Consider the following 16,656-nt stretch of genomic DNA (forward strand, 5'->3'; position numbering starts at 1 on the left):
CCTAAAGTATTGTTTTAAATGCAGCGTTTGGTACCTCTTCCCCCGGTACCTCTCTTTTTTCGACGAGCCACCCTAATTTTTTTTCTTTAGTTAAATGATTTGTCATTGAATAGCTTCTGAATCAATTCCACAGGCGCTCATATTGTGTAAACACTACACTTAAATATTTAATCAAATGCCCTTTATGCTTCAAAATCTTTAACGCCAGAAAAATCCCAATGATTAATTCATTAATTCTTCAAATGTTATCTTAGTTGTCGATGATGACGGCCAGTTTTATTTTTGCTTCAGCGAGATGTTCTTTCATTGCAGTATGGGATGATTATAAAATGCCAAGGTTATCGCTTGCCGAATAGAAAGTTTCCTCTTCAGACAAATCCGAATTGAAAATATCATCTCGGACGGGGAAGTCAAGCACAAAAGAAGAGAAGAGAATATGCAGTAAAACACATAAGCTCAGAAAATAGAAGCTTATATTAGTGTTCTTTAAATTTTTCGAGATTTAGCAAAGAGAATATGCAGTGAAACGCATACTCTCTCTCTCTCTCTCTCTCTCTCTCTCTCTCTCTCTCTCTCTCTCTCATGGTAAATAACCTAGGAGTAGGAATATAGAAGCGTCATATATTAGTGTTCTTTCAATTTTTCCAGAATTATCAAAGAAAATATGCAGTAAAGCACATACTCTCAGTATACTAAATATCTCTCTCTCTCTCTCTCTCTCTCTCTCTCTCTCTCTCTCTCTCTCTCTCTCTCTCTCTCTTATGATAAATAATCTGGAATAGACAAATAGAAGCGTTTATTAGTTTTCTTTCAATTTTTCCAGACTTAGCAAAGAGAATATGCAGTAAAACGCATACTCTCAGTATACTGAATCTCTCTCTCTCTCTCTCTCTCTCTCTCTCTCTCTCTCTCTCTCTCTCTCTCTCTCTCATGATAAACAATCTGGGAATAGGAAAATAGAAGCGAATACTAGTTTTCTTTCAATTTTTCCAGATTTAACAAAGAGAATATGCAATAAAACGCATACTCTCAGTATTCTGAATCTCTCTCTCTCTCTCTCTCTCTCTCTCTCTCTCTCTCTCTCTCTCTCTCTCTCTTATGATAAATAATCTGGAATAGGAAAATAGAAGCGCATATTATTTTTCTTTCAGTTTTTCCAGATTTAGCAAAGAGAATATGCAGTAAAGCGCATACTTTCAGTATACTGAATAGCCTCTCTCTCTCCTCTCTCTCTCTCTCTCTCTCTCTCTCTCTCTCTCTCTCTCTCTCTTATGATAAATAATCTGGGAATAGGAAAATAGAAGCGTATGTTAGTTTTCTTTCAATTTTGTCCAGATTTAGCAAAAGTACCTAGGTCGCGATATCCCTTTCGAAAATGTATCCATATTAGATTAAAGCGAAGATATGTTGACTTCAGGAGCCATGTAACTGCAAGAAACCGGTTGTTTTAACAAACCTTGACATTTTTCATTAGTATATATTGGCAACGGTAAATTTTTATTTTCACCTCTTCTCTATTTTATTTTTAACGTTTTATCATTGTAGATACGTAATTACTTCATAAAGGGGTAATGGTATTTTAGTTTATGTATTATTTCATAGTTTCAAATTCGGTGCCTCAAAAAAATTTTTTCAGTAACGTATGGAAAATGGGGATACTGTCATGATTAAAGGTTTATGACTTATTTATGACAGAAATACGTCCCCTTCATGAAGTAGAAGGACTTGTTTTCCTTATGAGTTTCTCCATCGTCACATTATCTTGAAAATAATGCGAAGAATTAATGAACTATAGTGTCTCAAGAACCTATTTTTTATATGAGCATCCATAGAATCAATAACTTAGCTATTTCTGCTGATTTTTTTTTCATTCGTATTTCCATGGACTTTAAGTTATCGCTCCCAACTAGAATTTACGCTATAGTAAAAATTGAATTGACAAACCTAGTAAAATTTGAGATTTATTTCTATTTTTTATGAATTTGCTGAAATAATGCATTTATTTGTGTGCGTCTGTCTTGCAAGTATATGTCTACTCATATATAAAGTTCATGAAAAATTAAAAATTCATTATGTTACATTTAGCAAACTCCTTTTATGCATCATTGTTACTCCTATTGCAGAAGTTCTTTACTACATTATTTTATATTATATTCTTCTCCCAAGGTCTGCGCTTTATTTTTTTTCTCTTCATTTTCTCTTACCACGAAGCATCCATCAGGAAACCTTCTCCCACTGGCTTGCAATCCTCTTAAGTCTCGTGCATGGCTGCTTGCATGGAAGCTCCCCTTCTCTTATCTCCCCAGTGCTTGTGGTGGCCTGCCCATCTCGACCCAAGATGGCCTCACCGAATTATATTGAAATTAGCCCTGTCTGCCTCGTTGGTAGATAGTCTCTTGATTTTCAAAATAGAATTCGTGTTTAATTGTAGTTTTCCTGCTTAGTGCTTCAATTTGATTCGCTATCTTTCTAGGCCATATGGCCAAGCTCCTGTTTTGACGTCACTGTGTCCGCGGTATTATCCTCGATTTGTTTCTTGTTTCTTTTTATCTTTATATCGCGGTGTGTTTTATTCATTCAGAAGTATAGTAAGTTTCGTTTAACCTTTCCTTAACAAGTCATGAGTTTCCTGCGTACGACCTCCTCGTGGGATTCAAGATTGCCACGAATCGATGCGAAATTTCTCCATTACATCATTTATTTTAACCCGCAACAGTCGGACGTCAGGCCTGTCCCTCGCTTTGAAGATAATCCGTTTATCGAGGAAGAAATCGCGCCGTTCCGATCTCTTCATCGCACCGATTTGCCCGACGGAGGCAACAGGTGCCGATAAAGCAACCGAAGAAAGCGCCGTTTTGAAAGTGCAGTTTGTGAGGTGTAGTTCTCGAAAATGAACCCGAGTGAGATATCGGAGGTTTATTCTCCGGACACAGAGTAAACAAGTAGCTTTAGATAGGAACGCGCAAGCATGAACAGCAGCCCAGTTTTACCTGGAACTAGAGCAGACAGCAACAGGCTCTGCTGTCTGATGAGGTGCCAGGAGGTCCTTTCACTGTTTTTATTTTTGTTTAGTTTTTTTTTTTTTTCCCCTGCTGGAGCTTTTAACGATTGCGGCTGTGAGAGAACAAAGGGTGTTTGCCTTTTGGCCCTATTTATTTATGATGGAGAACTCCGATAGCGAAGGCTTTAATAGGGAAGGAACTTAATACAGTCTGTACGTCTTGAAGGAAGCATGAGTTGAATATTAAACGCTTGCATCTTAAATTATAATAGAATTACTTTATTATTTTTGCAGTCGTGAACTCAAAGGAAGAAAATTATTATTACATTTCAGCATCATTTCTGTGCGCTGAGTTGAGAGACATGTAGTTTTGTTATGTTTTAAAAGTATGTGAAAAATTTTTGTTCAGTTTTAGAATTTTTATTAGCTTCCATGAGTAAAGTGAAAAAAAAAATAGAAAATCCAATGGAAGCGATATCTGGTCTTCGTTGTAATATTGCATTGACTGAACATGCAGTCAGTGTACCCTACCGGTCAGTTTAATTGGTTATGTCTCTTACCAAAAGAATCAGTCTAACAGTTTCTTCGAATTCAGCTGACGGAAGATTTTACCAACCGATTTGACTATTTGTATTCGGAGTAACGACGCGACCGAGGTTTTCCAACAGGCTGAGTCCGTAGCACTTTCCTCACCATGCGAATTGCATCGTAACCTTAGAAGACTTCTTTATTTTCGTTCTTTTTACTGCCGAGCATTGATAGCCTAATGATGGCCCAACAAAGACTAGATGAAGGGGCTTTAGTGGAGTGCACGTCAGCTATCAGAGAATCGCCGGGGGCGCCTCTCTTGATTTGATGTGCTTGCAATTCCTCCAACTATATTTTTATGAGCTGGGGAAAGGATTCCCAGGTCATTTCTGCCGCGAGAGATTCGTTCGAGGTTTTGCGGGTGAGAGTGAGAGGGACTGTGGAGTTTAGGACCTTGCAAAAATACTACCCTTGTATTAAGCCACTGCACTGGTGTGTTCATCATTAAATAATGTATTATAAGAAGCGATAAAGTACATTGTTTTCTTAAGGGCATGCATTATGTAAAATAAATTTGCATCTAGACAGACAGACAGACAGAGAGAGAGATAGATATTTTGGGGAACTGTTTATTCCTATGCCTTCAACGTAACACGGACGCTTGAGTATATATATATATATATATATATATATATATATATATATATATATATATATATATATATATATATATATATATATATATATATATATATATATACTGTATATATACATATATGTGTTATATATATATATATATATATATATATATATATATTATAATATATATATTACATATGTATATATAGAAAAAATATATATATATATATATATATATCTGGATGTCTTTTCCTCAAAATGTTGAAGAGTATGAATTTTTATAGTTTGCAACTCTGGTGGGGTAGAACACACAGCAGAAAAAGAAAAAAAGAAAACGTTTTGAGAATACGGAAACATCATCGAGCAAGGTAATCGGTGAAATATTAATGCAGTTCACAGTTCCGCATTAATAAACCTCTCAATGCATCATTTACTAATTACATGATAAGACATGAAACACGACTCAGTGCTGTACTCTGGTGATGAGTACATCAGTTAATGTTGATTTATTTATTAATCATTTTCATAACTTGTAACTTTAAGATATAAACCAAATACATGCTTCATATATGAGAAATCTGAATTGATTTAGCCTACGTCTCAATCTTTGGCTGTCTTAGTTTGAAGGGTACAGCTAAGAATACATTAATACTGACCGTTATATTTAAGATTGCAGAGGCCAGTAGAACGGGCCTAGAACGGGCCTCCTTGAGTTTTTTTTTTTTTTTTAAAGCCCATCCTCGAATAGAAAAGTAAGGAAAAGTATGTGTAGGCTAAAATCGTATAGACATTAAGCTGGTCAGTTATCTATTCGCGCAAGATTATAGATCCTAATGATATGTATTCCCACTAGCATATAGTTGCCAAAAATGTCCCATTTTTGGCGCTTATTTATAAATGTACTAATGTAATGTTCAGCCAGTCCTCCAGTTACTTTGTCAACTTATTCACAGTTAACCTAACAAAAACAGCCCTGGGCATTGAACAGAGCTGTTTGTCGTCGGATCTTATAATTTTTCCGGTTACATAAACTTGACCGTCCCAAGAATAGTAAGTTTACGAGATATAATCCCACCTGATAGGCTCCAGTGGTAACCAATGCTGTTTGCATCATACCTTTTCTTGGTACTCTTCCTTCATCTCAGTCCACCTGGCATCTCTTCTTGCCTCCATATGGGCTGTATGAGTTTAAAGACATACTCCGATGCCGCTTGTCCATATTTGAGTCTGCTATATTATCCACACACTTGTTTTGTTACACAGCTTTTTCACCGCTTCCAGCTACCTCTCTCTTCTGTAACGGTGTATTTGTATTAGATTACGTGTCTCTTCACTGTTCAGAACCACCCATTAGTGTTTTTGGCTTACGCTCATAACTTCGCCCCAAAATGACAGGTAATTTTTTAGTTCTATGCGTTCTTATTCCTTGCTTGACATCCTCCCTTCCTTACAAAGTCTAGATCCACTTAGCTTTCCAAAACTTTCCTCTGTGATTTTTATCCAGTTACCTTTTCTTTTTGTTTCAGTTGATCCTTTCTGTATCCTCATTTGTAATTTGTCTGTATCTTTTTGCTATTCTTATTTCTGTGTTCATCCCGTTTGATGATCATTATGTGCTACTTGTATTTTACGTTATCTAAACTGTTAATTCTTTTTATCCTACTGTTTCGTGATTTTCATGAACAATATATCTTTATAGATATTTTGATGTGTGAATATAACTCTTCCTATCACAATGTTATTTATATTTGCATACTAACGCAGTTTTGCTCCCCTTTCATTCCATAGTACACTATGCAGTCGTATTGTTGGACCAAATACATCCACTTCTTGCTCTATCAAAGTCACTTAGTATTTTGATTGTATCATTCGTGGTGATTTGCTCAACTATATCTCGAAGGTTTTCATAAAACTTATCTTTATCCTCGTTCGCATTTCATTCTGATTAGCTCAAATTGTAGCATTATGGATAATTTAAACTATTTGCTCCCTGCTTTGAAGCGGACAGTCCTTTCATTCACTGTTGTCTGCTTTCTTGAACAAACCCCTTAATGAACAACTTTTTGCCAGTATATAATGGTATTTTTCTAATCTACATTCTCCTTTTCCTGTCCACGCAATTCACTGTAATGCGGTAAATCGCATTTATTTCGCTGTAATTCTATGCCATTTGGAAACCTCGATTTTTCTGTCCTCATATTCCATTCCTTGCCAGGTCGTCTGTGTGATATCTGCCCTTACTCGTACGATAATAGACTATAAGATTTGGAAGCAGTGAGTGCTTTACGAGGAAGTGGCGTTAAATATACCTTCGTTCCACTATTATCCGTGCGTAGAACCAGGATGAGTTTGTACACTCTCTTGGCAAAGTTGCAGTTCAGAAGTTTTCAAGATCCAGCTACCGAGATCGGGCATATCATTTCTGTTGGGATCGTATAATGTATTTACATTTCTCACCCCAAGAGTTGTTTTTTTATGGCAACTCGTGTGTTTGTGTTTTTCCGGAGTTCTCAGGTGCTATTTTTAGCTATTTTCTCCTTTGTCGTAGCTTAGTTATTCATTTCATCAAAGAGTTCTTTGCTCATACTGTGGTATTATGAGGCATGTCACTGAGATGCTCGAAGCTATATGCTGCCTTACAATGGAAAACTGCAGTGTCTGCAGAATTTTCGAAATTGAGTTATGCCACCTAATGGGCTCGTGAAACACAAAATATACGTTACTGCAGTTTCAGAATGATTCTTCAATGCTGTCCACGAGTATTTAGAGGGTCCCATTTGCAATATCTGTAAAATCAGTAGTAAGGCAAGGGAAAACTGCAGTATCTACAATTTTTCTTGGTTTTGTATGTTTGCAAGATACTGCGGTCTTCCATTTTAGGGCAGTATGCATTGACTCCGTTTCTAACTTACTTCCTCACTTGACAGAAAGTTTTCGGTCTCCATACTGGACGCAAAATGGAACGAAATGAGCATTGAAATGCTCTGTTGTGGATTAAGCATGAACGCTTTCAAAACATGATGACGACCACCCCAAAAATCAGTGGGCTCAAAAATTTTCTGAAGTCAGTACAATTTTGATATTTGAATCGAAATCAGGAAAGGTCTTTCTTTGTGTCAAAAATGTGTTAGCATAGTAAATAAAATCAATGGTAAAGTTCCCTTTCATTCCAAAATAAGAACTGGAAATTATTCACGCTTTATTTTAGTTGGATGAGCTAAGGATTAGTGTAGGATTGATTTTGCAAATTCCCCGTTTTTATGACTTTTTGCATCACAGATGTTTTCGTGATCAAGTGGTTTTTTAAGTCCTCTTTAATAACTATTATAGTTAGTAAATGAAACAAAGGAAATAAAGAGAGCAAGTGGATTTTCTCCTCTTTCCCTCTTTCTTTCTCTCTTGAATCCCGTAACTCCAAACTAGTGTTGAATTTTCACTCTTCTGTTAACAGAATTGTTAATTTAACGCTATGATGCCATCTTCAATTACCAAAATGTTTTTAATGACAAGGTTCTATTTCCGATTCATTTCGGAAAGGTGATTGTTTACAGTAATACTTCCCTTTTGGTTCCTCATCCTTCAAATGTGACTACAGTCATAAGTACTTTTATATAAAAACTGTCTGCGTCCAATATGCGTAGGTTCTATGATGGCATTTTTCGTTGTTGTTAATAGATTAAAGGCCTTATGCTAGCGTGGACTCTTTCTCCTTGAGCAAATCGTATCAAAACCAAACAACAGTAAATCAAGGATTCAGAATCTTCAGGTATAGTTATTTTTATTATTTTTACTATATTCTTGTGGGACTTACTTTTGTTGTTTGTTGTCAACCAAAAGACATTACCGTCCACACTACAAAGTCCCTTTTTACGCTGTCAGCGATATAAGATAGAGCCAGAATACCCGTTTGTAGATGTGTATAAGTCTAAGCGCAAACACAAACCCAGAACAATGTAAGGGAATCATAAAGATTGATTTTATCGTGAAGATTTATTTTCTGGATACATTTTAACTTGGAAGACTAGACTCGCATTAAAAGCTACAGTCGTTTTACAAAGTTTCATTAGATGGTAGTAATGTTAATCATTGCTGTTAATTTTTTTTAGAGATCACCAATGAGAAATACATATATCTATATTTCTTGCAATTTTTATCGGATAATGTTTTTGCATGAGCATGCACTGTGCAATAATCACAGACGTTAGCGTTTATCGGTAGTCAAGTCAGTGCTTTTGGTTAACAGCGATTATTCAGCGAAAAGGTGGCTTGATAACAGTTGATATATATATATATATATATATATATATATATATATATATATATATATATATATATATATATATATATATATATATATATATATATATATATATATATCGATTCGATAAACGACTTTCAAGAAGCTAACTTCACTGATAAAACTACACCATTTTCTTCAACAACATATTTAGCCACAATGTATATTTCAGAAGTTATCACCAGTAAAATCTTAAATAATCAGAAATTTTGGAGTGTTCCTGTTTCACAAACTGTGAATGAAAATATGAATTATAATGACATTTTCTAAAAGTTATTAAACCAAGACTACTGAATAAGACAGCATAATCGTTTTTATTATTATTACCCTAACTGAAATTAATAACTTAAAACTAAAAACAATCATTTATGGATAACATGACAATACTCGACTTGAAATATTCAAAATATATTTGCAACATAAAGAATATAGTTTGTATATTTTTGACAGAAATTCTCATTACAAACAAAAAATAACACTGAAATTTTCCACCACAAACTGATGGATTTTGGAAGTTTTCTTCAAACATTGAGAGGTTAAAAACACATTACCAGACTCCTGTCTATGTCAAACAAAAAAAAAAAATCATTCTTAAATACTACTAAACAGAAAACTAAATTCTCCTCTTACAGGACCTGTGAAACAAATGGATTTGTATGTTTACCAAAGACAATCTTTCACATATATTTTTCCATGGTTTAACAGAGTAGTTATTCACATTTAACAGAACAGTTATTCACTATCGAGTTACAAAAAGCCCGTTACTAGACTGACTCACTATTGGCAACAAGTTTTGCGTCTGCCCTAATAGATTACTACCTGCACTATTAGCATTGATACTATCGAAGACTCGCTATAAGAACTTTGTCGTAGACTCTACTGCAATGCTGCTAGGAGTGACTAATATCGCGCTTAAATATCTATGGTAGTACTTTCCACTAGTTACTAAATGTGCTTAGAGTTATATCAGAATAAATTAGGAAGTGTAACTTTCTTTAGACATCTTGCAAATATATACAAATGGAAAATATACAAACAGCTTGAAAAGTTATTTACACTTGTTATACAAACCTACAACATACTTTTTTTTATATACAAACGGTTGGATGTGGGATAAAATGCATCCCTGTCTACAGTGCAAGTTGCGTGGGTTCGGGCAATGGAGGAATTAGCACCAAATGGGCAATAGCATAAAAGACAACAAGTCACTTGCTTATCTTGTGAATACATCTTTGAAGAATAAAAAACAAACAAAATTGAAATGGGAAATTTGCACTTCGCTTTGTTTTATGAAACCGTAGCATACATGCATAAATATTTCTGCATTAATTCTACGTACATACATACATGCATACATACATACATACATACACACGCACATATATATGTATATATATGCATTATATATGTATATACAGTATATATATATGTGTATGTATGTATGTATATATATATATATATATATATATATATATATATATATATATAAAGATATATATATATATATATATATATATACATATATTATATATATATATATATATATATATATATGTGTGTGTATGTATATATATATATACATACATATATATATGCAGAGTATATATATATATATGTGTGTGTGAGTGTATTATCATATACATATATATATATATATATATATATATATATATATATATATATATATATATATATATATATAAATATATAAATCATGCCAACGGAGAAGCAACAGTATACACATATTATTGCCTTAATACATAAGAAAAGTTGATGTTATTTCACATGGGAGTTTTATCAAAAAAAAAAAAAATACACGAAACTGCACACAACATAAGGTGTAACATCACATGAGTTTTTCTTTATATCATAGATGACACACTTACTCACAAAACATTCTTGGTTTTTAAAAGAACACTCAGTAACATTATATTAATAACGTTCAGTGCATATTTAGGTTGACAATGTAACCTTTACGAAAGCTTGTGATCGCCAAGTGGATTCAGAAAGTACATTTATCAGGTATTTATCATTTCAGTACAGATACAAAGAAAAGAGCATGCAGTAATAATACAGAATTGTTAAGTTGTATTGCAACCTGGGCCTGCAACGAAGTAAATATTGTTGAGCTTACGGTTAGCTCATTTTTAAATACAGTAACCACTTATTAAACGGTAAGTCTACAAGAAATGAAGAAAAGAAAGGAACATAAAAGAGTTACCAGGAAAATTGCATTACACTGCGTTATAGCAACAATCCAGCAGAGGTAGGGTATGGCCATAAGGAAAGGGTTTTGTTTTTTTTTATTTCGATTGCCCAATATACATCTCCATAAACAATTAAAAAGAACAACATTTACTTTACAAAACCGATCCAAGGTTACAGGGTCTCTGCCTAAATGGTGTGCTTATGGCCTAAGATAACGAGCAACAATATGAAATACTGTGATTTTTCAGTTAGTAAGAATGGATACAATTGTAAATTCTCCAAAACAAATTTAAACATAACACTCCATATATATATATATATATATATATATATATATATATATATATATATATATATATATGTGTGTGTGTGTGTGTGTGTGTGTTGTGTGTGTGTATACAGTATATGTATATTTATATATGTATACTGTATATATATTAAACTCTTATGCCTCGCCTCAGACAGTCTTGTATCATACTGTTCAGTTTTACTAAGAAATAAGGGTTCCTCTCTCTTAACTGTTTACATATTTGAAAGACAATCCTAATCTCCATATAATGTAAACGTCGGAAATAATGAAAAGATATTTAACAAGAGCATTTTCTAGTTAATATTGTCTGTTGCGTATCCAAATATTTGTATTTATTGTTTTGCAGTCACAACTGATTTACTGCTTTGCAGATGAAGAATGAGAGGCTATTTTCAGATGCATATATCTAATGGAAATAAGGGACGATTTCATCAGTTACGAAGAAGAAAAAGAAACAGGAATAGTGACAATTTTCTTCTATGGTAGAATGCTACTTCAGTTACTGGACGTCCAACATAGGATGTAGAAAATAGCTTGTCAGTATTTTCATAGACTATATGTTACATGATAATTTAGTGTAATTCACTAAAAAAGTAAAATTATGTGAATTACATCAGACGTCAGGTAAATAAATCTCACTAGACAAGGGAGTAGTATTACAGGCGAGAAAAGATTTAGTTGTGGGATATACCTGAAGCCGTATGAATACTGCGTAACGTAATCAGATTTTAATGTGTGACTGAAGATGACCTCGCCTATAGAACTGGTGTTGCCTCGCCGTACAGATAATACAAATGAAAATTGCCTTCCTCGAACATGATAGGACAAACTTCATTGTCTAATAATTTGAACTCGCTTATAGTTTATTCACATGAATTATTTTTGAAAAATTGAATAATAAACGCCTGTAGTTATAGTTAAAAGAGAAAAACATGATCTTTGAAGGCTGACACCTTTGAATTAACCAAGGTCAACAGTATTTAATGAACTGTGTACATGATGGTTTCAGATGTTAATATTGGAGAGGTTTTATATGAGCTTAATAAAAATAAAGTTCTTACACGTTTTCCAGTCTAGGAGATAATAATTTTGCAGGCTACGGTAAAATATAATCATTTGCGAGAGATCCTAAGAAATTTCTGTTACAAATTTGAACACAATCTCATTTTTAGAAAGATTCATCAAATAGCCTTTCATGTACCATCCCATCCATCAAGCCACATTTCTTCTTCAACTGCCATATTTTCTGAAGTTGAATAATAACCCTGTAGGCATCCTATTGCCTACGAATCATGCTCAAGAATAGAAGCCAGTATGCTGTAATTCATTTACATTTATTTTACACGTAGCTATCACAGTACAAAAGCAGAGTTGTATTATGCCCAAGTACCTTTGCATACGTAATGAAAACATGTCGCAGTGATGGTGCAACATTCAGTTGAACATCTAGCGCAGAAGGGGAAAGTCCCCAGCATGTCAAGAAATAAAAAAAAAAAATCAAACAGCAACAGAGCCAGCTTCAGCTGACAGAGGTTCTGTGCTGTAACAGGGAGAGCATTATCTGACAGATAGTTCAAGCTGTAACAAGAGTTTTATCTGACTGTGCGTCTGTGCTGTAACAGAGGCATCTTCAGCTGGAGCTGCTTCTGTTACACCACAGACACACTAGCAGAGAGTCTACATTAATACTGTTATTCGCGGCTGCTGAAGCGATGATGTGCTCTCAAGGTAGGCCTACCCGGTACAGTGCTTGAATGAGACATACAGACAACCGCGACATCACTAGCAGTTTATCCATGCACTGTGAATACAGATTTTGAGAGGTTATTGTGCTGGATTAGTAAGTGTTCTGTTGGAGAAATGTAGGACGAAAGTGTCCGGAAACGATGAATATTGTTGCTATCCTAAAGGCAGTAAATCAAAGGGTATATCCTGGCATATGCTAGTGATATATATAAGTATTTATGTGTTACATTTTCATTTCTTTATTATGCTCATTTTTTACCATTCTTGACTTTCTCTCCCTTTGTGTCTGTCTATTATCACTTATGGGCATCCTATTCTATAAAAGCTTGTTTAGGAAGTTAATGGGCTTTTTTGGCTGTTCCATATGAAGAATTATACTGTATATATATTATAATAATAAAGATAATAAGTATGTTGATAACGCGTCAGTAGAATGAGTGAATCGGGTAGAGTTTAGTACTGAAAGATTATTTTTTACTTGCCTGACCTTTAAATAACTGAAATTATAGGAAACTGGGTCATTCATATCTTATGTATATCATATCATAGTCTAGAAATAGTCTACGGAATTGTTGTCTCAAATTCTTCAAGTAGATAAACATGTTTGTCTTGCTTTCTAGTCCTTTCATTATGGAAGAGACAGTCCTCATTGCCATAATGTGAAACACGTAGAATTGAATTACATAGATGTCACTGCATGTCGTAATTTTCATTTCCGTGAAAGAAAAATGAAGAGCGAACAAGACCCATCACGTAAACTTCCGCTTGACGATTTCGTCGAACAGGGACGCAGTGTCACTTATGAGATCATGAAGGATGTCGGTGGATATAGCCTCTTTCAACTCTCTCTCCTCCCGGCTCACATCTTTCCACTCCTTCATCTCCTTCTTCAGTTCGTCCATGACTGCGTTCTCGACCATCCTCTCGGCGATCAGCTGGTTCAGGTAATACTGGCTGTCTGCCGGATGCATGAACGATCCGTTGTGGAAAGCTTGCAAGCCCGAAGTGCTGAGTTGGTATGCGTTCGTGTCGTTTTGCAAAACACTGAGAATTTTATTTTGTACTAAATGAACTGGATAATTTGCACACAAGGGCATGGAATGGGAGTAGTGTTCTTGGCACTCGGCCATCACTGACTTGACTAGATTAAAAATTAGCAACTTATTAAAGCTTCTGCTACCGTAATATATTAATTCATCACAGACGGCATTTGGTACACCCGCGGGGATAAGTGGGGGGAGACTCGCTTCTTCAACATTCTCTGCTAAAACGCAAGAATGAATGAATTCCTTGAGTTCATCTTCGGATATTTCCCGTTTTCTATCACAAATTTCTATTTCGGTCACGTTTTCTTTAGTTGGTTCATCCTTCAACGGCAGTGGACTTTCACTCTCGCCAGCCGGTCTATACACTTTGATAGTGTTGTTGTTGTTGTTGCTGAACGTAGGAGGGAAGACCTCTTCGAATTTCTCCCCCTTGTTCTTGGTTCCACCTTTTTCACCCAGCTGTAAATATCAAAATGGCATTAGTTACTAGTTCAACACGGTTTCCATCTCCTCAACAACGGCAGACAACACACCTGGGTCTTTGTGTTAGTACTGGGAGTACGAGTACTGTTCATCCCTTACACAAAAATGCCATTCAAGAAATGAATGGAGACTATTTAGTGCATTAAATCTAAACATTGAATATAATATTTTCTTAATATTCAAACAATTATCAAAATACTACCAAAAATTAGCATCTACAGTTGTTATTGAACAAACTGTCACACATCATTTTAAGAATCAAAAAAGAGACTTCCTTGAGTAACTACATATTATGGGAAGCTTCTTTAAATGTGAATACATATTTACACAACTACCCGCCAAATTCTCCAGGAAAAGACAATATTAGTTCCTTATAAGGTAATTTAAAAGATATTTCCAGAGCATATGTTGAAGTACTGGGTATGACAACCCCATGACCCTGAGGCAGACGAAACGTATTTGGTGAATATTGGCATAGTGACGTTACTTAGTCGACTTTTGTATTAAACTATACTGCCATTACTACTAGAAACACCAGTTTTTAAAGGACTGTTTGTATGGAATGAACTTATGATTAGGGAAATGTTTTTGTTGAGATTATTTCATTAATATATTACCAGGCCAGTCGAATATGCACAGCCTATCAAAGGTCTACCGAAGATTGAAAACAGACTTTAAAGCTTTAGAGTTAATTTTCAAATACAATCGGTAGTAAAAGCACAGAATCCCAGAAATATCACAACAGATTAGCTGGCATAGATTACATTCGTTGGTAACACAAAAAAAAAAAATAGTATACTATTCGCGGCCCGTAGATATTCGTTTCGCCTGTGGAGAATATGTATTTGTGTATATTTTCTTCAAGGCGCGATCTTGTGACCTCAGTTCACTACTACGATATGCTTATTTCTTTACGGATTATTTATTATTGTCATATGTTATATATGCATTTTTTTTTAGTTAGCCTCTTGCTATGCAAGAATCTAGTTCATTGAACAGCCTGTTCTAGTTACAAGAGAATGTTAGGGTCCATAAAATGTAATGACATTTAAGAAAATACACTGAGAGCTAGATCAAGGACGATGACCTCCAAAATTAAAGAGCTGGCCTAGTCAGCTTACGAAAAAAGTAAGTAAAAATGAAAAAGACGAGCCTCTGTAAATAAGATACACTAATTGGCCGTTGTTGCGGTAATCCTCTCATATGAATTATGAGACTGCACGGATATTCAAGTAGGGTTTAAATGAAGGAATTCAGAGACAGTAAGAAGGATGATTCATCATGATACAAAGAATACAGTGACGTATAAAAGTACAGTTGTTCTCGAAAGAAAAAAAATGGAGAGAAATAGTCGTGACTCAGAGACTTTGTGCGCCTTATTTTTGCGGGTTTCTTTGCTCCAGTGTTCTTAGTTTTGTTTGTTGAGTTGTTGGACGTTATTCTTCCTGGAATCGTTCCTGGAATTGTTCACCAAGCGAAAGGTTATTCACAACTACGTGTTTTATTGGTTTTCCTTACCCGCTTGCATCTGTTCTGTTTGTTTGTTTGTTAATGTTTTGTTGGTACGTTTTCATCTTTATTCTGCCATATTCTCTTCCCCATACTCTTTATTAATTATATATATATATGAGTATATATATATATATATACATTATATATATATATATATATATATATATATATATATGGTATATATATATATATATATATATATATATATATATATATATACTAAAAGGACCTCATTCAAAACTGATGGTATTTAATGGAGTATATATATAGCTTATTCTATATAAAAAAATGGGAAAAAGCACGATAAAGAAGAAGAAGAAATATATATATATATATATATATATATATATATATATATATATATATATATATATATATATATATATATATATATATCATGGGTACTTCTTCTAAGTGTAAGCTCGCACTGTTTAACGTCATTTTGGCTTGTTCCATTTGAATCTCTGCATAAGTCTGTAAGTAGTACTACAACTAATAATAATATAATAATACGTTGGTTCGATTGACTTTGAAGAGCGGATGGTAATTGACATTTCATATCTTTATCGAATATCAGTCTGTATGACATCCTTTCTTGGAATGATTGGCAAGTCACACGATGGGTAAAATTCGCGAGAAAGACATGCATTCCGTTCCAAGAATATTTTTTTAACAGAAATTATTTTGAGTAAAAATAGTCGACATTCTTTCACTCGGTTTTAATGCAAGTATTCCGGGAAGCGAAGGTAAGGAAATGCTCTTAATATTAAGCAAGACGGTTAAATTTCACGAAGCCCACGCAACGAGAATTTTAAAGAAAATTTAATGTTCATGATATAAAAAAACTAAGCCTATGCAGTGCGAACATTTAAAAAGAAATGTTAAA

The 16,656-nt window shown here is 34.3% G+C and overlaps 1 protein-coding gene and 1 long non-coding RNA gene across 8 annotated transcripts in view; one reads left to right on the forward strand and one right to left on the reverse strand.

Moving 5' to 3' along the window:
- The window catches only part of LOC136834318 (uncharacterized), a 453,859-nt gene that overhangs the window by 380,502 nt on the left and 56,701 nt on the right, over positions 1-16,656 (forward strand). The gene's annotated exons all lie outside the window — the stretch shown is intronic.
- LOC136834312 (uncharacterized) overlaps positions 10,266-16,656 on the reverse strand; it is a 44,606-nt gene continuing 38,215 nt past the window's right edge. For all 5 annotated transcript variants that reach the window (XM_067096791.1, XM_067096793.1, XM_067096792.1 and 2 more), the window contains exon 4: positions 10,266-14,234. In XM_067096791.1, coding sequence (XP_066952892.1) covers positions 13,479-14,234 — 756 coding nt within the window. In that variant the 3' untranslated portion in view covers positions 10,266-13,478. The remainder of the gene's footprint in view (positions 14,235-16,656) is intronic.

This window comes from Macrobrachium rosenbergii, chromosome 53, assembly GCF_040412425.1.
Source record: "Macrobrachium rosenbergii isolate ZJJX-2024 chromosome 53, ASM4041242v1, whole genome shotgun sequence".
Lineage (NCBI taxonomy): Eukaryota > Metazoa > Arthropoda > Malacostraca > Decapoda > Palaemonidae > Macrobrachium > Macrobrachium rosenbergii.